The sequence below is a fragment of the Porcisia hertigi genome, chromosome 30 (assembly GCF_017918235.1).
Source record: "Porcisia hertigi strain C119 chromosome 30, whole genome shotgun sequence".
In the NCBI taxonomy this organism is placed as follows: domain Eukaryota; phylum Euglenozoa; class Kinetoplastea; order Trypanosomatida; family Trypanosomatidae; genus Porcisia; species Porcisia hertigi.
The window spans coordinates 303,694-327,202 of NC_090589.1; the positions used below are offsets into that span (position 1 = coordinate 303,694).

The window sequence follows — 23,509 nt, forward strand, 5'->3', positions numbered from 1 at the left end:
AGCCGACTGAAAACCACAATGGAAAGACGGAAGAGATGGAAAAAGTGAGTTGAGGGCACTGAGAAGAGGGAGACAACGGTCCCCGCGGCAGAGCCCACGAGAGTAGACCTCCATCCATCGTGATCGATCATCAGTCGCCATTTCCTCACCACCCTCTCTCATCGTGAATGGGCACCAATTTCGATCTTGAGGTTAGACACGTACCGAGCGATGCGGCCCACCTTTTCCCCCTCCAGCTTCGCCGCGAAGCTCCCGGGCGTTAGGGTAATGCTCTCCAGCTTGTGCGCCGAAGACACGGGGGTCGACCCGACCGGGGTGGCGAGAGTGGACCAGGAGCGAGACTTGTAGCGGTTCTGCGCCACCTCCAGCACCTCCCGCACATCGGTGACCCATTGCTTTACCGGCAGTTTCGCTGCAGGCGCCATCTTCACTAGCGCTGAAAATATACACGCCTGCGGGTAGAGAAACGCTTCGAAGGGGGCGGCGCTGTACTCTGACTCGGCAACCAGAGACTGGAGGTAGGTGCGCAGTTCTGCAGATGCGCTAGAGGCCTCAGGCACCGCCACGCCGAGGGAGTCCACATAAGCGCGCAGAACACTCGCGAGCGGCTGCAACACTGGCAAGTACTCTACCGGGGCCGATGGAGTCGTTAAGCGGGGGCTGTACAAGACTGGGGCAACTGCCGCAGACGCTGCAACGCTGTTTGCGTGCCCGCTCTTTCCCAAACGCGACTTTCTCGACGGGCCCACAGTTTGGTGGTAGACGCTGATGGCAGACATGTCGTGCAGGAGGAAGATGGAAGCAAGCAGTTGACGGCTGCGGCGAAGCTGCCAATCCCGCGACGGCACACGGAAGAGAGACTCTGTGAGCTGGTGCACAGTCGTCGAGTGAATGTTGCCCAGTACTACCGACTTGGCGACGACCCAGTCCGTGTTGTCAACAAGCGTGTCGGCGGCTCCAGTCGCACTCAGGCGCTCCCACGCTGCCCACAGCATATCCAGACGAGTCTCGAAACACTCTCTCACGTCCTTCTGTGTCTGGCATTCAAAAAGCGCGGCAGTAAATTCGTTAGCCGGGCACTGCCAGCGGTAGAGCGAGTTGACTTGTGACGCCTCGAATCGCTGCACATCCTGCATGGCTGGCCACGACATGTAGTTGAACACTTTCGCTCGCAGCAGGCTGCAGTCTCGCTCCTGCCGACTGTAAAAGTCCTCTGCCCAGCTGTCCCAGTTTGCGACGTCCTCCAATGCCAGTCCAGTCAGCATCGGCCAGTAGCCCACATGCGCCATTGTATCACGCTGGACGTTCTTAAAAGCGAGCTGATGCAGCGCCTCACAGTCGCTGAGGCCGAGCAGACTCGCGAAGCACACGGCATACATGAGCCACGTTGGGTTGTTCATACGGCGATCCACATGACCCATCAAGTTGAGGCCCTCGACAAGGTAAGAGTACTCTGGGGAGTCCTCGTCAGCTGCGTAGCCGCGCAGGGCGATGTTCATGGCGACTGTGATGTATCCGTCACACAACCCCTCCGCACTCCACACAAGGCTCTTCGAAAGGTGCTTGCTACTTTGGTACGCCTCCTCGCATTCACGGAAGAGCGCGCGCAGCTCTCCAGTGGTTGGTGTCTCCTCCCACGAGCCCACAAGACACCGCAAGCCGAGGATGCGACGGGTATGTACAATCAACTCGTCGCCCTGGGCCGTAGCAACAGACGAGCGCGACCACTCGTACACGCTCGCCGCAATCGCCGGTGTAAGGAAGGTAGATATGTCGAGGTAGCAGCTTGGTTTGGAATAAAAGCGTTCCACATACGCGATCACACGTGATTGCATGTCCGTTGACTGAAGCGAGTGCAACAGGTCCAGCTCTGCGAGATAGGGACCACGACGAAGCTTATCTGGATGTTTCTCCTCCTCCTGCACTTGCAACTCGCGCGCCAGCTGAACCGCCTCCTCGAGTGAGTGATGAGCCATGGTGCAGTCAATCGTGGTGCGCAACTCCGGAACGGGGCCACGCAGCTCCAGCACGGAACCTGCACTTACCTCCTGGACTGCATCGCTGCCAGCGGCGGGCAACAGCGTGTCCTTGTACATGGTAAAGGGAGTCCAATTGTCGCTCCCCTGTGTCCAGAGATACCGTGCCACCGCATTCGCCGCTGACACCCGCCCCGCCTTCTGCAGTATCCGTGCCAGCACCTCCAGCCGCGTCGTGAGAAGCCCAATCTTTGCCGCACGCTCACTCAAGAGAAACTCCACAGCGGTGTCGTAGTGACCCTGCTGTGCAAGCACGTCGACGTAGGTCTGCACTGTGGAGGGTTCGATATGCCCCTTCTCCGTGAGCACGGCTGCGTCGAGTAGCTTTGTCGACAGCTTCAACAGCATGTGATCGGAACTGTCGGCTGGCACCTGTGCCAGCATCGCCTGCACCATCCAGACTTGGTATTTGGGGTCGCTGTACCGACGATAGAGCTGCGTAGCCGTCTGTTGAACCTTCGCATACGCACCCATGCGGACGTACGCCTGAACTTGGTTTTCAGAGATTTGTCGCTCGTTCTGCAGAGGTTTCACCCGCTCGTACGTCGCCGCAAGGGCGTCCCAGCAGCAACAATTCTGTAGAACATGCACTAGCGCGTTCACAGCCTCCGGCTTTGTGACGTTCCTCTCACTCAGGGACATGGCTTTGGCTTTCGCGAGGCGGTAGTTGCCTTTCCTCATCATTATGAGCGCCTCAGCCGCGAGCAGGCTGTCATTATCAGGGAACTTCTGCAGCGCCGTCTCCACCGCACTCTCTGCTTGACTGATCTGACGTGCATCAATCAGGTCGAAGACGCGCGACGCGGCGCGCTCGGCATCCATTAGGCCCCTGTGGTACCAACACCTGTACGTTTGTATGTATGTATGTGTGTGTGTATTGCACAGAGGGAAACGCACACTGCTCCACGTATCGTGATGGGCTTGCCCCGTTTGCGCTTATTGCTTCGTCTTAGATGTGTGCCACCTTTGAGCGAGTTACGTGGTGCGCTGATGTGTGTAAGATATGAATGAGTGTCGATGTGTGCACGCTAGCCTCGGTTGTGCTTTACGCAGCACAGACACTCCCCCTTCGGGAAACAGCCACCCGGAAAGTAAAAAAGAAAGGGTTCATTTGTAACACGTGCAGCGTGTGTGTGTGTGTGTGGGTGTGTGTGGGTGTCGGGGAGGGAGGGAGGGAGGGTATTTGCACGGATGCCACGTGTATTGAAACGTGGAGAGAGGAGGCAGAAGAGCCGCAGCGACGGTGACAGGGGTGGGAGAAAGGGCCACTGCGCACAAGCGTAAACGTTGGACTTCCGTGTAGAACGGATCCTGGCACATATAAGTACGTAAGCACACGCCCATGCTAGACAATAGGTGAGTGTGAGACACGGCCCTCGCGTCGCAGCCCTTATCGTGAGACAGTGTCTGTGCGTCTCCTCGGTTCATCGGCTTTTCGAAAATGGCCACTGCAACCATAAAGTCAAAAAGGTGTAGAACACACCCACAGAGCGGAACGAACGCTGGCCGACTGTCGAGCCCAGGAGACACGGGCGCAGGCGTGCAGGGGGGAGGGGGGGAGAGGAGGGGGGGGGGGCAAAAAGAAAGAGCTACAGGCGGTGGTGAAGGCCGTAAGTGTGTATTGGCGAAGTAGAGCGCAACTACATACACGCACACACACACACACACACACACATAGAGAGAGAGGTCTACTGTGTTTTTGGTCTCTTACTGTTTGCAGAGTGCCCCGTCAGCACCAATTGGAGCGCCTCCTGAAGTTGTGCGGCAGACAAGCCGTGGTGTGGCCGGAGAGCCTTCAAGTCCAGCAAAGAGAGCGTTTTCTCAAGTTCCTCAACTTGGACGCAGAAGAGAAAGCCGCCGGCGGCAAGACACTCTGCAAGCTCTAGCTGGTGGTCGGACATGAGCTCACGGTTCGGGACCACCACCAACGGCCGCTGCGCTTGTAATCCCTCCAATATGGTTCCAGCACCAGCGTGTGCGATGACGAGGGTGGCGCCACGGATCACGCTGTCAAGATGAGGACGGTACGGGAAGGCCTCAACGGTAAGTCCCCCACAATTCCACTGCCGCGTTGGATTGGAAGCATCGGCACTGGCGGTTGGGGATATGGGCAAGAGAGTCGCCTCAGCAGGTGCTGCAACCTCAGCGGTGCCATGCTGAACGTAGAGGCGCTGGATGCCAAAGTGCCGGTGTAGGACGGCGCAGACGCCAGGCTGCACCGCAGCCCTCACTAATAAGGGGAACGTGGTAGACCCCACCGTCACCAGCGCGTACGCCTCTTGCCCATCGGCGAGAGACGGGAGGCGATCTGTTGCGCCATCTTTGGCGGACGTCTCCTCAGACCCAACGTGCACCAGCGTACCGCGTCGGCGTCGCGGAGCCACAACTCCCACTAGAGCAGGCCAGCACACCGTAAAGATGTCTGCCAGCAACGGTGCCAGTAAACGCCCGGTCAAGGAAAGGTGCGAGACGCATGTAAAAGACTCCATGTAGACAATGGCAGGTCGCCCGTACCACCATGGCACGCACGCCGCAACGAACACTGAAGCTGCGATCACGGGCACGCACACGCCAGGCCCATTCGTGAGCAACACGTCCGGCCACTCAGTGCAAACAAGTCGAAAGCACGCGAGGGTCGCCTTGAGTGTGGTTACAACCGACGTCAGGTAACTCTGACCTACCTCGCGCGCGCGTGGGATGGTGTACACAATAGCACGCCTCTGGAAACGCCGATGCTCCAGCTGCGAAGCCAAGGTGTGTGAGTGTGCGTCGGTGGCACTTACCACGTAGAACGGACGCGTGTCTGACCAGTAAGACACGGGTAGCGCAGTGATGACGCGCAGCATCTCACTCGTGTGTCCACCAGAGCCCAGCACCACGCCGACCTTCATGGGGCCTCGGTGCGGCGACCGCAGTGCGAGGGGCACGTACCGCACAACGCTGTGCCAGAGAGAAACCAAGAATGCACATCCGAGGAGGAAAGCAACAAGAAGCCACATTTCCTTAATCCTTGTGCAGCTGCCTTTTGATTGATTGTTTTTGATGTGTGTGCGTGCGCTTGTGTACGTGTTCCTCTGTGTGTGTGCGTTTGGCAAGTACCAGTTGCGCTAGCAGTGCCGGCTTTTTTTTTTAAAGGAGGAGGGAGGGGCAGCGTTTGCTTGCAGCGCACCCCTTCATGGGCAGACAACGACAATGTCGAGGAGGCAAGCGACAGCAGCATAGAATGCGGTGGGAATGAAAACCCATAGAGGAAAAGAAAAAAAAGGGAAGGGGGGGCCATCACGAAAGGCTACACAGTAGAAGTGAAAGAGTCAGAGAGAGTGTGAGAGAGAGAGTGAGAGAGAGAAAGAGAGGCAGCGCTGCACACGAGGCACTAATCCGCGCCTCAGTCGGCAGAGCAAAAGACTGGGGGAATTCGAAGTGAGATACGAAGACCCCCAGTATACCCCCACCCCCATCCCCCCCCCCCCATGGAGTAGCTCCATATGCTGCTCACGTTTTCAAGTTTGTTGGATGTGTAAATGGGAAGGGAGAACAGCCATGAAAATGGTGAGGCAAGGCAACTGATTCACAGAGAGCACACAGAACATACACCGAAAGGGTCGACACGCTCGTGCACTGCCAGCGCATGCATGCCTGTGCGGTTTGTTGGGGAGAGGGGTGGGGATCTGTGAACCAAAGTCAAAAGCGACACAAACCTGCACTGGGAATGAAAAGAAGTGATCGACAGTGGCCAGTATACGGTGATTCAGCATTTGCGGTCAACTGCACCTGCAGCATGGAGCAGAGAGCCGCGTACAGCTGCACAATTCACTTCTACCGTGCGTTGACTCCTCTGCGCTTCGGTGGAGGCCCCACCCAGTCGTAGACAACCAGCTCCTCCGCAGCGGTAGAGGCAGCCACACCCAGCGCGTCGCGCCGCAGTGCACCCAAGCCACCGCGACCGTCATCGAGGTTTTGGCGAACTCCATCTACTACTTGGCCGCCGTGAGCGCCGCGGCCCCAGCGGCGACTCCCGTCACAGCCCACGTCCCAACTAACAGAGATAACGCGGTCGTCCAGCAACGACCCGTCGAGCCCCTGCACCGCCACGACAGCGGCCGTCTGTGACTCGAAGACCACAAAACAAAAACCGCACGGGCATCGTGTCGCTTCATTAAGGCCCATCACAATATCGCGTATGTGCCCACACGCACTAAAGTGATTGTACAGTTGCTCCTCTGTCGTGTAGAAAGACAAGTTGCCCACGTACACGGTGGTGCTGTAGTTGAGCTGCTCCTGCCGCCGCTCCCGAAACTCCTCCGTCGTCAGCAGAGACCGAAGCAGCTCGTGGCGATCCACGTACTGCATTTGGGGGACCGTGTCCACCAAATCGCTTGACATGGACACGACAGAATCCCGATTTTATAACTCTTTGTCATGTGTCGCAAGTAGAGGCATCGAAGGGGAAACGTAACCGCGAAGGGGAAAAAGAGGGGTGGTGACAGAGAGACAAGACCACACCAGGCGAGCAAGAAGGAAGAGAAGGAAGAGAAGGGGGAGGGGGGTTAGGGATCAACACGAGGAGGGTCTATATGTGAGGCGTAAGGGATGACAATGGGCATGGGAGGAATACAGGGACTCAACTGCGCGCATGTGCGTAAGGGCACTGACTGGCTGGAATGCACATGACGGCTCTCCCCTTCCCTCCACTCTCTCTCTCGTTGCAGGAGCACATTGTGACAGCACTGTCACACTCGCAACTGATTATACGGCGCTCAACTGTTTTTACGCCTACCACCACCAGCAGCAACTCGGGTAGTGGGCCAGGATGCCCCCACTGAGGTCCTGGAACGATACGACACCCCGTCTTCATCTCCTCGGCTCGATACACAGTGAGCGCGGCGGCCGAAGGAGCGGGGTCGTCGGCGCCCACATCGAAAACAGCTTGCACGCCCGTGTGCGTATGCGTGGCCTAGCACGGATTGATTTAGGTGGGCTGAGAAGTGAGTGTTTATGGAAATCTGTGTGGGCTATTTCAAGATGCACACCCCCTCCCCCTCCCCCTCGACTAGTTTGGTCACAGAACAGACGTAAGTCATGAAGACAGTCGGTTCTAGACGGGTGTGTAGGAACAACAAAGTAATACACAAACACAAAACTTGGTCAACGAATAAATTCTCAAGGGAGCGGCAAGTAAAACCAAAGGAAGGGGGGGGGGATGGGCGAAGCGATGGGGAGGAGGTACAGCGAGGAGACAAACATGTGCACAAACACGGCTATAGAAACGTCGAGCAACTCTCCCGCTCTCCATGCGGACTTTCTCAGACTCACTTTCTCACCCAACCTACCCACCTACCCCCTCTCCTATCACATCAGCTTTTCCCAGAAACACACGCACACAATCCGAAAATATAAAGTGTGACTTAGTCGTGAAAGGAGGGGGGCAGAAAAAAAAAAACAGAGCGGAGGCAAACGAACAAGACGACACCCGCAAACAGACAAACACATTTGTTTGAAAATAATAAATTATACCGATATATTCGCTTTTTTTACCACCATTCGCTGAAGCAGGAGAGCCTCATGTGACTTACACACACACACACACGGGCACACGTGCGTGAGTGCACGCCAAGAGTGCCCCTAGGGCTCCCCTTCTCTGGCAGTTCACGTACCACGAAAGTTCGGCATCTCCTCCGCGCTATCAGCACCGCCGGCGTCGACCTCGCGCTTCTTCTGCAGGTATTCACGGTAACGCTGGCCACGCCTTGTGTCCGACTCGGCAACGCCACTGCGATCCGGTCCAGCGGCCCGTGGTGATGTCATTGGCGACCTCGCCTCGTTGACGTCCTCGCCAGGGAGGAAGGGTGAGGCCAGCTGGTAGCCGAGCTCTGCCTCCACCAACCTCCGCCCATCCACGATGCGCTCTCGCACCGCGGGGTTGTCCATGTCATTCGGGTTGCACACCTCAACCCCAACAATGGACAGCACCTGTTGCGTTAGTTGGAAAAAGACGACGGCCGCGATGAAGGGAATCATCAATGGCAGCAACTTGTTCACGCCAGAACCAAACAAAAGCCCAATGTCCATATTGCTGCGGTACACATGACCGTAGGCCACGTCGATGCGCCTCTCGCTTGCAGTAGATGACAAACCGGAGATGAGGAGAAAGTTGAAGCACAGCGGCATCAACAGCCGCACCAAAAATGTTTCGTTGAAGCAAAGCGAGGCGTTGTCAGCAATGCTGGGGTAGATCACATACACGTCATGAATCTTAAACTGGAAGGCTGCCCAGTAGGCGCAGTAGGCCATGTAGAAGAGCAGCACAACAGACCCGATAAAGTGCGTGCTGCTCTTCATTATGAGCTCGATCACGCCAAGCGGCTTGCCGACCCAGTCCCTGAAGGGCATCGTCAACTCGCTCCACAAAATGAAAATTGTCAGCACTGAGCAGAAAAAGCAGCCGGTGTAGTAAACGTAGTGCCTGATTGGGAACCACAGCCTCTTTAGACAGTTATTGGTGCCCTTGACCCCACGTACAATTTGGTCGAGTGAGTTGCACTGGCGCACCGTCGAGTTCCAACGGTAGTTGGCGCGGTTGGCAATCTTGATCGCCCTCTTGAGTCGCTGGTTGAGTGTCTCGAGGTGAAGTAGTGATACATCGTTGCGTTCCGTCGACGGCACAGTCTTGACGCGCAGGGCGGCGATGTGGTACATGGGGATGTCCCTGTCGGCGTTCGAGATGAGCTCGAGCATGAAGGCGAGGTGAACGCGGTTCTCCTCGGAAACTTGAGGATCGATACTGATCAACTCAGCCTTGATAGTCGCCAAATCCATCGCCGCCAAGTCCAGGTCCTCCTGAATGTCGATGGCCTCGTACAGCCGGTGGCGCAAAAGTCGCTTCGCGTCGGCGTAGCGCCATAGCATACGCGGCACACCGACCAGGCCAGCCGGCATGAACAGTGTTAAGATCAGCAAACCCCAGGCGTTGGCTAGCGAGATGACGACCTTCATGACATTCGCGAGGGAATTATACGAGTTTGTTATGACAACAAAGTAGGTCAGCGCTGCCAGCACAATGACGATGATAACGGCGTAAAGGATGAGGTTCACCTTAATGGAGTGCAGCACTCGACCCTTCACGGTGAACTCGCCCACTTCCGTATACATTTGGGCCACCGGCAGAGTGACCCATGCGCAGAGGTATGTCATCGCGAAGATGGTGATCCAGATAGGTCGCATCCAGTGTTGCTTTTCATCGGAACCCCCCTGCGCGGCCAGTGAAGCATCGATATCCACAACCAGTAGCGGGAAGGGCAGCATGCACATATAGAGCGCAATTACATGCCACACAGCGCAGGCAAGTGGAATCTGCTTGATGGACTCCTTCGTGTAGTAGCGGTAGGCGAGCAGACAAAGCCCGAGGGCCACAACGAAGAAGATCACCGTCACAGTGACATACCCACCCGACATGATGAAGTGCAGCAACGGGCGAGTGTGTGTGTGATGTTGTACTTCAAGTGTGCTCTGAAAGGAGAGCGAAATCAAAAAAAAAAAGGGGGGGAGTGTTGGCTCTAGGCGTATGATAAGAGGCACTCCGCAAGTGCACGCAAACTATCGGGGTGTCTAGTTGTATTGTCTTTTGCTGTTTGTAGGTATGTGCGGGCCAGCACCCTCCTCAATGTGAGAGAGCAGTATCGCAAACGAGGTACTGGACACACACACACGACAGAGGTTGTTTGTGGCTACGGGTGCAGGTAAGCATACGCTGATGCGCGTGGTATGCGCGTAGCGCAAGCTCTAGAGAGGTCAAATGAAAATAAGGAGGATGCGCACGCGGGGACTGTAAAGAGACAATGATCAGAAAAAATCCACGAATGTGAGAAGAACAGAGGAAAGGGGTGGACCCATGAGGAAGCAGATTCTAAAGGAATGCAGCTGGACCGCACTTTGGAAGAAAGACGTAAGGCTTGCTGCTGTTGCCTGCCTCCTTCCCTTCGCCGCCTTTGGTATTGGCGAACCCCCCTCTTTCCGTTCACGGCTGACCACTCCATCGTGTTGTGGCTAATGCGGCTTAGCACCAATCCAGAGTCGAAAACCTGACAAACCTGCACGTTGGCGGCCACCGTAGTTGAGGCACCAGTCGATGTAGCAAATCGAGCAGGGAAAACCACACAACAAAAAGGAAAGGAGGGGAGAAAGAAAAACACGGCAAACTCTACTGCGATTCGTGTGCGTACGTGGAGGTCGTGGAGGTCGTATAGTTGCGACAGCCCAACAACAAATGAAAATGTTTACAGCAGAGTGCGCTAAAACCACAAGAGGCGAAATGAAAAGCAAAGATGCAAAATTTAAATTTCTTTTTTTTCTCCAACGTGTGGAAGAGAAAGGCGTTGCGCACTCTGGCACCCCAACAGACATCAACACCCCGCGATCGCACCGTCCTGCATTGACCAACCAATCAAGCGAGCACACACAGGCAGAGGATGAAGACGGGACTGAACAAAGGAGAGGCCTAGAAGCACAGATCCAAGCACATGCGCGCGCGCGGAAAAGAGAGAGACACAAAATGCGCTATGACAACTCTTGAAAACAACGAGATGAGCCGATTCGCTTACCTACACCGCCTCGGTTGTCTAAGTGTGTGTATGTATGTATGTATGTATGTATGTGTGTGTGTGTGTGTGTGTGTGTGTGTGTGCTCTGACTCTATACAAACGGATAGGGCAAAACATATAAGCCCTCAGTTGTCTGCGACTTCGCCCTTGAGGCAAACGTGAAGAGGAGAGGCGTGAGGAAATGAAGGAGGGGAAAGAGGGATGTGTGCAGCCAAGCGAAAGACGCTGCAGTTATTTCCGGGTCAAGAGAAAGAAAAAAAAGGGGGGGGGGTCAAGGAAGCCAGACAAAAGGGTAGCGATGACGGGAATGCAGCACAAAGAGAATCTCACAGGCACACATACACACACGACAATCGACCAGTGAAAAGAAGGGCAGCGAAAAAGGGGGGTGAGCGGAGGCACCCAATTCAGTGAAATGTGCATCCGCCAGCAACAGTGCAGCCCCCCCCCCTTTTTTTTTACCGCTTGCGAAGCAGGCGGACAAGTTGAGGACACCAAGGCAGCGTTGCGGAGTGATTATAGCGGATAGGAAATAAATCATCGTTTTTACCTTTGGCTCGTGGGTCTCCTCTCTCTCTTTTTCCCACTGCTTGTCGCCCCGCATCGAAGCAACTGACACACACGCAAAGAAACCTACAGGAAGGGAGAGAAAAGTGCACACTCGGGCACACACGAGCTGCTCGTGTGCGTGTGTGGTTGGTGTTTCGCGGCAACCAGAGCGCTATGGCTGCTTCGTTAGAAAAAACAGTTAGAGAACACACACGACAAAACCAGTATTGGCATTGTCGGGGTGGCAAAGAAAAATAAAGGGAAGGGGAAGAGCCGCACAGAATGTATAAGCACATGCGTTCGCCCTCTCATTCCCACCAGCGTCCTTTCTCCGTCCCAGTGGGTGGAGACTCTTGCTACTTTCCCTTGTGGAGAGAAGAGATGGCGTGTACAAAACTACGTGGATTATGACCGCGGTATCCCTCCGCCACACACACCTTCGTATTCCGTGCATTGCCGTGATTCCGTTGATTTGCCCAATGAGGACGCCGGTGTTGCAGGCTGTGGGTGGGGGTGGGCAAGAGAACACAAAAGTCGTACCTCCTCTCAAAGGCCTTTTTTTGGGGGGTAGGGAGGGGAGACGACTCACGTTTGGTGGACTTCTTCGTCGCTCTCTCAGATATTTGCCGCCCGCTCCACCTTCACAGCCAGCACATCACGCTCCTCGAGCACTAAAAGGAGCTCGTCACGCACCGGGTTGGGCTCCATTGCCTTGAGCTGCAGCGCCCGGCGGTTTTTATCCATGGTCTGTTTCGCCCGCTTCTGCTGAAGCTGCGCCACCTCACCCTTGCTCATTTCCTTTGCCGGGGAGGAGACCTCACCAATCGCCGCCGCCTTCTGCTTGTACTCGGCCAGTGAGCGTTTTGCCTCCTCAAGAGCAGCCGGCAGCTCCTCATCACTGGTGTGCAGCACCGTCTCAAGACGCAATTTTTCTTTTGTGATCAGCACCACTTCCTCCTTCAACTTGGCGGCCTCCTCGGCTGACAACTGACCCGCCTTGGCACCGTCCTTTCCACCTTTCTTCTTGAGAGGCAAACCGGGGTCAAGAAGCACGGCACCGCGGCTTTTAAGCTCGCGCTCGAAGGCATCAATGTCGACCCGCCTGGCCTGCGCGCGCAGGCGCTCCTCATTCTCCAGCTTCTGCTGCTGAAGAGCAGCGTAGCGTTCCTGTGTCTTGATCCACTCCTGCTCCTTGAGCTTCTCCTCGGCCTCCTGCGCTGCCTTGCGAGCTGCCAGCTCCTCCTCCGTCAACTCGACGTCGCTGTCGCTCTCCTCGTTGGGGTCGCGCCCAGCTGTACGCTTCTCAAAGGTAAATTTCTTGCGATCCTTGTCATTGTCCCGTTCCTCCTTGAGGACGGCGTTTTGCCGCGCTATTAGTGCGTTCTCGAGGGTTTGTAACATTTTGATGTTTGTCGACGGATCCTTCGAAATATGCTCGAATATGTTAATGAGCAGCTTCTCGTAGTAGGGAGAGTCGTGAAAGGTGGAGTGCACGAAGTTGTCTGCCACCTTTGCCATCGCCAGAGCATACGTCTGGCCCTTCTTCAGCTCGCCATACTGGAAAGTGTAGATGTCTTTTTCAGATGACATGTTGTCCGCGTCTGTCTTCCTTTCGGGATGATGTGAAAAGTGGTTGGCGTCAATCAATGATGCTTTTCGCTGCCGTTGTTTTTTTTTCTTTGTGAGGGGGGTGAAAGAAGTAAAGGTGAATGCTGGTGTGGGTGTTGTGAGTGGCGGTGGTGGTGGGAGAGGAGTACACTTTATTTTTTCGTTCGGGGGAGGGGGGAGAATACGGGACAGCAGGGTTAGTGAAGAAATGTTTGCAAGCGTGTTCTTTTTTGTGCGGTGAGAGAAAAGTGTGTGGAAACTCTCGTGCATGAGCAACAATGACGTGCATCCAGGGGACTTCATCATCGTCATCGTCAAATGCGTGGACGCGACACTAGCAGACGCAAACACACCGCGACATGGTCGCCCCACACCCACACACCCTACTCAGAGAAAGCACAGCACTGCTCCTTGTGCGGGTGTCATCACCGCCTTCACTCACAAGATTGTTACAGGAACCAATATCCACAGACAACTACAAGCCGACAGAAAGCACACAAAGAAGAAAGAGCATACAAAATAGGAGGGTCACGGATGTTGTTCCTCTACACGTAGGCCATGTAATCTCAGGAGCCCGGCGTGCGTGGGTACCGCGAAGATGGCGGCGGCTGATGAACACCATCCTTCGGCATCATCATATACCCCACAGCGACAGTAGAATTGGTCGTGTTGTCCTGCACCTGCACATACTCTTGAGGAGTAACGCGCGCGGCGGGAATGACTTGCTGCGGGACATAGGCCTGTGGCTGGAAGGGCACTGGGGTGATTACAGGTCGGCCAGAAGCCGGAGCGGGTCGCGCGGAGGCCTGCGCCGTCGTGGCGGGAGCTGGAGATGCAACGCCGGACGGGGAGGCACCGGCATCAGCAGGTGTATCCGCGTGTGATGTGGCAAGGGGAGGAACAATGCCCCAGCATAGGTCGGCCAGCGCGGAGCCGGCGGTAGCAGCCTCGTCCATAACGCCCGGGAAAAGGAAGGAGTTGTCTTCTGCACGCGGTGGCTCGCCCCACTGGCCCTCGCCTAGGCCCCATTGCCCACCAGCGGGAATTGGGGCATTCAGCCCAGGTATGCGGAGGTCTGGATACGCAGGGGGAAGGCGGCGCATCGTTTGCATGCTATACAGCCATGGCGGTGGCGCTGTCGGACCGATCCCCAGTGCCTGACGCAGTCGCTTCGACAGTACGCCAGGTGTTTGGTGTGCCTTGGGTCGCCATTTTCCCTCGTAGAACACATCCCCACACCGACTCAACTCGACCGCGTACGTCTTGCGCTGTAGAGGCGTGCCCGTCATGAAGCAGGAGACGAAAGCGACCTGGTTTGGATTTGCCATTTTATCCTTGGTGGCACGAATCTTCTCGATGCCGAGGGCGGCAACCTCTGCCGGCACAATACCAACCGCCTCCTCGCGGTCCGCTTGGCGAGAGAGAAAAGTGCGCTGCAGGTGCCAGTGGTGCGGCACCGGAACCGTGTGCGGTTCCATCTTCATGCGCACAGTGAAGAGAGGGTCAACGGCATTACCGTCGTGCTGACCGACCAGCTCCGCAGCCTCAAGGCCATACAGCTCTGCCGCACGCACCTTGAGCTCCTCCCACGTCATTTTATGGTGCTTGCGGCCGGCGAGGGCGGATGAGGACTGTCGGTGACCCTTAGCGCCACCATCGAAAGACGGTAGGACAACTCGATCCTCGTCATCCTTCTCCGCGCTAGGCGCCGCTGCTGCCTGTGCCGCCGCCTCAGTAGCAGCAGCTGCCGCTGCTTTTTCCTCTGCCTCCATCGCCCTCGCGGCTTCCTGGCGCTGCCGCTCCTCCTCTGCCTCCTTCAACTCCGCCGGAGTGGGAGGGAGCGTGTATACAATCTCCCCAGTCTCACTCTCCGCTGCAGCCAGCTCAGTCAGGAGTACATTGTCGTGTACCCTTTGACTAAGGCTCTTGAGCTGCTCCTTGCGCTCACGGCGAGCTGCTTTCTTCTCTTTCTTGGACTTTGCCATTACCGCTGGAGTCGATACAGAACACCTGCACCACCCGCAGCAGCCGCAACAGCGACGAACTCTTCCACACGAACGTCCGTGTGTGTGGGGGGATAAGAGAGCAAAAAAATGCACAGTGCGCTACGTGTGGAGTTCAACGAGGCTCTCTGTGCGCAGTCAAGACTTCACAGCAACGCAGTCGTCGCGTTTTTTTTGCGTGACCTCGACATCACAAATACAAAACAAAAACGGGAAAAGGGACCAGGAGATGTTTGGGAAACCACAAAGATCAACCGCCTCGGGCAACGCATGGGTACATCAAAAAGGGGTGGTCCACCCAGGGAAATGAAGAAGGGACGGGGTGGCGCCTGTGAAGCCGCACTCCGCCTTCCACTCCACCCTCGCTTACTTACTACTACTTCCTCCAAGAGTACGCGATACGGGCCCTAGAGTTAGATGAACGTAAGCAGCACTTACTTGTTCGTGCAAGGCTACCCGTTGGTGTGTGTGATTGTATGTGTGCAGGCTTGTCGGCGCCAGATGACCTTTATTCCCCCTTTAGGGACGGAAGGCACACGCACAAAAAGCATCATCAACTTGTCAGGCAAGCAAGAGTACGCCCAGAGCTGATCACCACCACCACATGCATTGGCGCAGCGAAGTCGTCGATGCTGGTTTTCGATGAGCACCACCTACACACTTGCTACTCCGTACCGAGCAGTGGCAGAGCCAAAGCGAAGTACTCAGCGGATTTCCCTTTTCAATTGGCACGATATTCGCCGCTTCTTTGCTTTTTTTCACTTCATCGCTAAGTGTGACACACACAGCGATACACACACACACACACACACACGCTTAGAGAGGGGGAGAAAGAGCTCAAAAAGGAAAAGACGGATGGGTTATGGACTCGTGACTCGCCCCTTCACGGGAGAGCAAGAAAAGGAATCCAAACGAAGAGGAAAGGGGGGGGGTAGCGGACAGGGAGTGACCCACGACAGATGAGCGAGTACTGTGGTTACGGGAGGAAACAAGAACAAAAAAAGACGCAGGCATACACGCAGACAATACAAAAAGGCGACATCCTATAGACCAGAAGATAGGAGAGAGTTTCAGTGAGCGAGCCGGGAGTGTGAGGAGGAGAGAGTAATGCGCATCGCGAGCTTTATACGCACACAATCCGCAGCCACGGAGCAGATAGTGGAAAAGCAAACGGATGAGGAAGAAGTAAAAAAAGGAAGAATGAAAGGGATGCGGCTGCCCCATTTCACATCGAGTTACGATGAACACTCCCCCCCCCTTGCTCACTCCACTCTCTCATTCCTTCATATACGATTGTCCAAGTACACACACACACACACACGTGTATGTGTGTATGTATGTAGCTCCCTCTCTCTACTCCTCTCCCGACATCTTCAGTCCCCTCGGGTGCCCAAGTAGGGGGGGGGAGGGGGGGGGGGTTAGCGTGGGGGGATATTATTGTTAAAAGTCTCCTCACACTGTCTATCTAGCCTGCAACACAACTTCACGTACGCACGGCTGCTGGTACGCCGTTGTATCTGTCCCACTTAGTATGTCTGTGCAGGCATGAGAACGATGGTGCCCTTGTCGTCTATCGTCGCCTCACGGCTTGTGCTAACAAAACCATGCTCGTCAACCATCTCCGTCATCAACCCGGCATTATTGTAGTAGCCTGCTGTGATGTGCGGACCCTTCAAACGTAGGTTTCCCCGCGTGCCGGCGGCCAGCACCTTGGCGTCACTGGTGCCACGGTCACCAACTACCTTGGCCTCGACGTGGGGGACCATGCCCTGCGAGCCCCTCTTCAGCGTGCGCCGCGTCAGCATGTACGACGCCTCAATGGGGCCGCGAAAGACGTGCACATCATCCAGGCTGAGGGCCTTGACTAGTTCCTTGAGGTACGCCTCCGAAACAGGATCCTCGACGCCGTCTTCGAAGATGACGACGGAGCGGAGGTGCTCAAACTGATTCGCATCGAAGTTGCCGGCGTGCTTCAGGATGAGGTCGAAGTCCGCCTTTCGGCCTATCAACGTCTCAATCTCCTCTACGCACAGCTTCTCGATACCGTTGATGGCGTGATCATCGGTAAACATGTCGGAGTGGATGTGCACGAGCACCGCACCAGAGGTGAGAGCTGCATACGGAGCAACGATGGCGCCAACCGGATCCGTGTGGTGGTTCGGCATCACGCCAAAACGCGTCTCTGCCTTGAACTGCATGAGTTGGCTGAAGAGAAACCCGGCGTTCACGCAATTTCGGTGCGAGTAAGTGATGTGCAGCTTGTCCTCCATTGCTGGGTTGGGGTCTTCCAGCGCCAGCACGGGATCGTCGGGGTGCAACAGTGCTGACAGACGGCGCAGGCGTTGCTCGTAGTAGGAAAAGGGGCCCCACACTAACATCTTTCGCATCGGTGTGACGCCGAGCAAGTTCATGTTGTGGTCCGTGATGATGATCTTCTTGAGGTAGTAAAACTCCTGCGAGTGTACCCACTGAAACTTCTGGCCAGGGTAGGAGAGGCCCAACTCCGGGATGACGTTGTAGATGGTGTCCCAGAAATGCATGTTGCGCTCCACAAGCTCACCCTGTTTCACCTCCGGCACGCTGATCCACTCGCGGGCCACGAGGTGCCGAGGCTGGAACTCGTTCAGATAAAAGCGTAATTTGTCAGCGCTGATGGAGGCGTGAGGCACGACACAGAGCAGCGCACCAATCTTGGCGCATGCGAGCTGCAGCACGAAGGTCTCGCAGTTACACGGCTGGATCGCCAAAATGCGATCACCAGGCCGCACACCTGTCTGCAGCAAACCGTGCGCCAGCGCCTCGCTGTTCTTGCGAATGTCAGCAAACGCCCATCGAACTGCCTGGTGCTCAATGCGAAGGAAGTCCTTGTAGTACATCTTACGAGACTGAATGTTAACATAATACCCGATCAGCTGATCCAGCACCGGTGGTTCACATGTACCCTTCACCTCCGAGTAGGCAGGCATGTAAGGTCCTGAAGAAGCAGCGGTGGCCGCCTCAGGGGCCGACTTGGGGATCGCGCGTGCCGAGGTTACACCGTGGTTAAAGCGCACCGCAGCAAAGGCGGCTGACACCGGCGGAAGAGCAACCCGACGGAACATTGTTCGAATACTTGTCTCCGGAAGAGGTGGGATGGGGTGACTATGAAAACAAAAGCGATAGGGGGTGGGGGGGATTAAGTCTACTATCTACACTCAGCTGTCTGCGCGCGCGTGTGTGTGTGTGTTCATGTACGTGCGGCGGCTGCAGCTCCTTACCCGAAGCCTCTGCACGTGCATAAACAGGCAAACGCGGCAACGCAAAAGAATTACTACAAGCAAACTTTGACGCGAATAGACCTAATGCAGACACACACACACACACGCCCAAAACAAACAGAGTCTTTCCTGGGAAACGACGATGGCCGGTGCTGAGTCGGTCGCGGTGGGGGGAAGGGGGGAGGTGGGGGGGTATGAGGTCACTAGAAAACGAGAAGGAATATGAAACGGACGGAAGAGTGGGCGACGTCCGCGTGTGCGTATTTCTACACGAGGAAACACGAAGTGTTGCCGGTATGGGGAGAGTGGCGGCTGGTGAATGCCTCTTCACTACTTTAGTATCCCCTCGGCCAATCACGGTCAAAGGAGTACCAGAAAAAGAAACAAGAGGCAAAGATGTAGATCCAGGAATAGAGAGGAGGGGAGGGCAAACACGCGATGGCGTGGAGGGCATTCGATAGGTGGAGACGCGCACAGTATCGTTGACCAAGGCAAAGATGAAAAAAATGCCTGCGCGTGCGCGGTCCTTCCTCGTCCCCCCTTTTTCCGAGGACACAGAAAAACAAAAATATTAAACAGCTGAAACCTGGCTCAGAGTTGGTGAAAAAGAGTAGGAAGGGGGGAGAGGAGGGGCGGCAAGGGGAAATTCAAGATAAAGAGAGCGATAGGGACGGCACAATGATGAGGAAAAAAAAAGATGGCGGGGTCAAAGCTGCTCACGCTTGCGCGATGTGGCGGCAGCTGAAGCCCCCACACCCGTGGATCTATGTGGATTGGTGAAGACAGAATTCGGCTATGGAACGCATCAGCCCTTGGTCAAGTCAGCAGATGGGAAACAGCAGCCGTAAAGCTACAAATGGTGAAAAACAAAACGCACACCCAGACATGCCATGCATGATGCTCCCTCTTCAGCATCGCCTCTGCGCTCGTCCGCCCCGCCCCTATTCAGACCCAGTCCGGATAATTTCCAGGAGGCTGCTCACCCGATTCTCCTTCAGAGCGTTGCGGCAGCTAGCGATCAGTTGTGCACGTGCAGGGCCGATGCGCACCATCGCCGCCTGCTGAATGTAAGTGTTCACCTCTTTCAAGGCCAGCTTCAGCTCTTCGTAGTTGTTGATCCGCTTCGCATTCTCTCCAATGAGTTCCTGATCGACATCGTAGAGTGCCACGTACGATTTCTTCATGGAGGTCATGTCACCGAGCAGCCGGGCATCTTCGGCACGCGCAAGGAGTGTTTTCACAATGGTGGCAGCATCCGCCATGTCGGTTGTGAGCTTCATTCGCACTTCGTTTAGCCCGTCCACACGGGCGAAGATCGAGCGTAGCCGCTCCAACTCGAGAGGCATCTCGCAACGGACCGCCACTGGATCCGCCTTCCCGTCGACCCAACCACCTCCCATGTCTTCCACGAAGGCTTTTATCACCGCCCCACATGGCGCCAGGTGGTCGGACCACAGCGTCATCGTATTGTAAGTCGTGCCAGACGAAACAGCGTTGCGCACTTCGATGCCTAAGCTGCTGCCATCGCGGACATGGATGAGCTCCACGCGAAGCGCCCCATCAGTCGGCGTGTTGGCGTCTAACAGTGTGACATCCAGGGGTACACAAAAAGACTGCCGAATCCACGCCTCAATAAGGTCGAGACGGAGTAACTCCCGCCACTGCAGTAGCACGCAGCCGTTGGGTTGTTTGTAGGTGAGTGGCGCTCCGGAGCGCTGTCGCGGCTGCTCTGGGGGGGACATCGTGGGTAACGTATACATCACGAAGCGAGGAACCTCAACAGTGACCTCATGTATTTGGTACCTGTCGCTAAATGGCGGACCTACCGCCACTGAGGCGTTCACACTCAACGCAACATCATCAGGGTGGGCAAAGCTGCATAGAAGCGAGGTGCGTGGTTCCATATTCATGAAGGCTACGGTGTCCTGCTCAGCAGCAGTGGCCCACGTATCACACCGCAGGAGACAACTATGCACGATAAGGTCGCCGCGCTTTGCCGCGGGCCCAGTCAACTCCAGTAGCACCTCAACCTGCCTTGTTACAGGGTTCGCCGAGCAGAACCAACGCACCTCCACTCCCGAATCCGGCATTGTGGTGTCCTGCACCCCTGCGGCTCGACGATCAAGCTGCTCTTCCAGGCTGGCAAGCTGTGCAGCCAGCTGCTGCTTCTCATGCACAAGAGACTCCAAGATCTGCAGCTGCCGCACCTCAGCAGCCTCGTCCTTGCGCGTATTGAGCAGTGTCAGCCCACGCACGGTTCCGTCGACGGTACAGATAACAGGCAGCGGCACGCCATCCTGGCGATAATCTTCCACAAGAACTGCCGCCACGGCGCTGGAGTAGGTGTCTCGGAAAAGCACACTGCCGCCCTTTTCCAGACCACCGCCGCCGCCACCACCACGATCTGTGCGCACCTCCACACGCCCATTACTCCACCCAACCACCAACTCCGCCACCCCATCGCCGTCCACGTCGCAAAAGGCGGCAGACACCGGAACTGACTTGCCTTTCACTCGCCACACGCGCTCCCCGCGCTCGTAAACGCCGATGGTGCCGTTCTCTAGCAAGTAAGCATACCGGCCAGCGCCCTCATCCGCGGCAGCCTCCGCGTCTGGGGTCCGTGACGGCTGCCACAGGGGCACGAGCTTCTTCACGCGATCCACCTCGTGCACCGTCGCGATCGCCTCCTCGCCGTCGTACACGCGCACCTCAAAATCATCAGAGGCCACGAGCAGCGACAGGGGAGCGGTTGCCGAAAATGACGCCGACTTCCACGGCATGAGTGCCATAGCAGTCACCTGGTCGCCAGTCACTGTCCAGTATCGCTCGGATCCGAAACGATCGAAGCCGAAAATGCTGCAGTTGCCACCAACAACCGCCAGCGGCGGCGGCGGCAAGTCCGCAGAGACGCCACTTGGTTTCATCACGGCGCCACACACAACCGCCTGCACTCCATCCTCCACGTCCTTGTAAAAGAGCTGCTTGTTCTGCTCCACATCGTATGCCAGTAAGCTGGTGCTGGCACCAAAAAGAAGCACATCATACGTGGAAGCGATATCGGTGCTCCCGACCTCGTAGAGCTGGCCCGCCGCCAACACCGTCGGGGCCTTGCCAAAATTCAGTGTCTGGATGGCGGACTCGTTTTCCAGCCCGAGTGTTGCACCAGTGCTTGCCTGCGCCTCTCCTCGCTTGGCGGAGCGCTTGGCCTTCGCAGTGTTGGTGTTATTGTTGTGTAGGAGAACGCGCTGGCCGCTACTGCCGAATGCCAGCGAGACGGCAGAGGCTGGCGGCCGCACGGCTAGCGTATGTACACCTACACTCGCCTCACAAGCGGCAGCGCTGCGCAAAAATCGGCCCGCTGCGACGCAGTCCGGTAGAATAGGAGCGCCGATGTTGAACTCAAATGCGGTGTCGAGACGCATGTAGTTGTTCGCGTCGTTGAGCGCCGCCATTTTTCTTGGATGGAATAATAATAATTACAATATCTGAACGGGGGCACAGAAGACTCCACGCAAACACACACACACACACACACTCCGAGATCAGGGGGACACACCGGCAAGTCGGCTCTCCGGCTGTCGCTTACACGACCCTTCCACGCAGTGAACCAGCGCTTCAGAAGACCGCTAAAGCCTCCCCCCTCCCCTCCCGCTAAAGAGCCCGCGTCTTGCACCCCTCCTCTTCTCTTCGTTGATAACGCGATTATCCTTTGTGGAAGCACACACGCACACACAGTGAGGAAGAGAAAAAAGAGGGGGAGTGGGTGAAGGAGACGCAAAGAAAGTAGAGTAATGCGGCTTCCAGTGTGTGCTAAGTATATATTTGCGAGAGAGAAGAAAGTGCAGACGTGCAGAAGAGGGGAACGCTTGTACGATGTTGAAGAGGAAAGCATAGGAATGAGCGAAGCAAGAGAGAGTGGGGGAGAGGGGAGGGAGGGGGATGGAAGAAAGCGAGCGAGCAAATGAGTCGATGAGGTCATTTCGCATTCCATACAAAGTGGGCGTAGCACTCCCACACCCTTACGCTGGGGGGGGGGGGGCCAAAGACAAAGCGTGAAGTGCTAAGATGAGCAAAATACTGGATGCGGCCCCAACATCAATCTCAGCACTCGTAGCACCCTGCATGATACTAACCATAACCTGCGACAAGGCTATACAGGTGTGCCCCCCCCCCTCTCCCTATAAGACACGGCGAGCATTACGTACCTGCCAACAAATTTCATTAGCGTGGACAGTGTGATGATCGACTTCCTCAATTTGGTGCGCTGTTCATTTTCGCTTGGGATTTTGTACGTGCGTGCACGAGTTCCAGAGCTGGAGCAACGATACGAATTACAAGTTCAAGTGGCGAGAGGGGTAGTAGAGCCCAGCGACGGAGGCAACCGAGCAAAAGGCCAAGTAGAGCACATGAAGTGAGAGAGAGAGCGAGACAATACGCCACAGACGTGACCGCAACCGAAGTAAAAGTGGGAGAGAAAAAGACGTTCTTACACACACACACACACACACACACACACAGTAAAGAGAAGGAAGGCACACGAGAGAAGCGAAAACGGCTAAAAAAATAGACAGCATCAAAGGCACGCAAGCCAACAGCGCCGGGTGGGCTACCCAAATCAAAGACAGTCTGGGGCGTCCGCGTCAGTCGACATGCGGTCATGAGCTGTGTGGCTACCAATAAGGTTGGTATGGAAACTATTTTTTTTTTTTTTGGGGGGGGGTGCGTTTTTATGTGTTTGCGCGTACATTTTTTTTTCTCTTTGTGGAAGAGAGACGAAGGAAAAGCGGAGCGGCGCCCTCTCCCTCCAGAACGAATTTTACACTGCTTACAACTCCCTCGCCCCCCTGACTCGCTAGACCAAACCGCAAAGAAACATCGTCTCATCATTCTTCTACGTTTTTTTCCGAGTCTCATTCCCCCCTCCCCTGTAGGATTCCACACATATGAAGCATCACCGCCGACACCCTCACACACCACAGCTCATCCACACACACACACACACACACGCCAAGACAATGCAAATCCTGCGAGGAAAGGCGCATGGCGGCTGCATGCTGCGCCTTGGAAACACTCGGAGGTGGGAGGCCTTCCTCGTTACTGCACGCATGTGTATGAAACAGAGAAAGCGGACATCGAGAGGTAGAAGGTGCGCAAGAGTAGGGAGAAGACGTGGAGGAAACACGAGACGAGCGCACCAGCAGCTCGATAGAAAATCTTTTTCCAGGAGAAATCCAGGGCGGCAAGACAGTGAATAAAAAGCAGAAAAAAATAGTAATGATGGTAGCAACAGCAAGAAAGCACACGACACCAACAACTGCAACAAATAGAGTCTGTGTGGTGAAGATGGTGGTGAAAAGGGGGGAGAAAAATGTGAGCGACGAGGTGATGAACTCAGTATCAAAAAAAAAGACGCGGTGATGGCGGTGGAAGTGAAAAAATGAGCGGCACATGAGACACAA

At 55.8% G+C, this 23,509-nt stretch overlaps 8 protein-coding genes across 8 annotated transcripts; all 8 read right to left on the reverse strand.

Moving 5' to 3' along the window:
- Positions 1 to 158: 158 nt before the first annotated feature.
- Positions 159 to 2,858, reverse strand: JKF63_02849 (uncharacterized protein; the record flags this gene model as incomplete). The annotated part of the gene is made up of 1 exon (XM_067898873.1): positions 159 to 2,858. The coding sequence occupies one exon, from the start codon at positions 2,856 to 2,858 to the stop codon at positions 159 to 161; it is 2,700 nt and encodes an 899-aa protein (XP_067755317.1).
- Positions 2,859 to 3,724: 866 nt separating this feature from the next.
- On the reverse strand, positions 3,725 to 5,035 carry JKF63_02850 (uncharacterized protein; the record flags this gene model as incomplete). Its single annotated transcript, XM_067898874.1, has 1 exon — positions 3,725 to 5,035. The coding sequence occupies one exon, from the start codon at positions 5,033 to 5,035 to the stop codon at positions 3,725 to 3,727; it is 1,311 nt and encodes a 436-aa protein (XP_067755318.1).
- Positions 5,036 to 5,852: 817 nt separating this feature from the next.
- Positions 5,853 to 6,419, reverse strand: JKF63_02851 (uncharacterized protein; the record flags this gene model as incomplete). Its single annotated transcript, XM_067898875.1, has 1 exon — positions 5,853 to 6,419. The coding sequence occupies one exon, from the start codon at positions 6,417 to 6,419 to the stop codon at positions 5,853 to 5,855; it is 567 nt and encodes a 188-aa protein (XP_067755319.1).
- A 1,263-nt stretch (positions 6,420 to 7,682) lies between these two features.
- JKF63_02852 (uncharacterized protein) lies at positions 7,683 to 9,488 on the reverse strand (the record flags this gene model as incomplete). The annotated part of the gene is made up of 1 exon (XM_067898876.1): positions 7,683 to 9,488. The coding sequence occupies one exon, from the start codon at positions 9,486 to 9,488 to the stop codon at positions 7,683 to 7,685; it is 1,806 nt and encodes a 601-aa protein (XP_067755320.1).
- A 2,309-nt stretch (positions 9,489 to 11,797) lies between these two features.
- On the reverse strand, positions 11,798 to 12,772 carry JKF63_02853 (uncharacterized protein; the record flags this gene model as incomplete). Its single annotated transcript, XM_067898877.1, has 1 exon — positions 11,798 to 12,772. The coding sequence occupies one exon, from the start codon at positions 12,770 to 12,772 to the stop codon at positions 11,798 to 11,800; it is 975 nt and encodes a 324-aa protein (XP_067755321.1).
- Positions 12,773 to 13,356: 584 nt separating this feature from the next.
- Positions 13,357 to 14,775, reverse strand: JKF63_02854 (uncharacterized protein; the record flags this gene model as incomplete). The annotated part of the gene is made up of 1 exon (XM_067898878.1): positions 13,357 to 14,775. One exon carries the CDS (start codon positions 14,773 to 14,775, stop codon positions 13,357 to 13,359), a length of 1,419 nt encoding a protein of 472 aa, XP_067755322.1.
- A 1,544-nt stretch (positions 14,776 to 16,319) lies between these two features.
- Positions 16,320 to 17,894, reverse strand: JKF63_02855 (uncharacterized protein; the record flags this gene model as incomplete). The annotated part of the gene is made up of 1 exon (XM_067898879.1): positions 16,320 to 17,894. The coding sequence occupies one exon, from the start codon at positions 17,892 to 17,894 to the stop codon at positions 16,320 to 16,322; it is 1,575 nt and encodes a 524-aa protein (XP_067755323.1).
- Positions 17,895 to 18,991: 1,097 nt separating this feature from the next.
- On the reverse strand, positions 18,992 to 21,502 carry JKF63_02856 (uncharacterized protein; the record flags this gene model as incomplete). The annotated part of the gene is made up of 1 exon (XM_067898880.1): positions 18,992 to 21,502. One exon carries the CDS (start codon positions 21,500 to 21,502, stop codon positions 18,992 to 18,994), a length of 2,511 nt encoding a protein of 836 aa, XP_067755324.1.
- Positions 21,503 to 23,509: the final 2,007 nt, after the last annotated feature.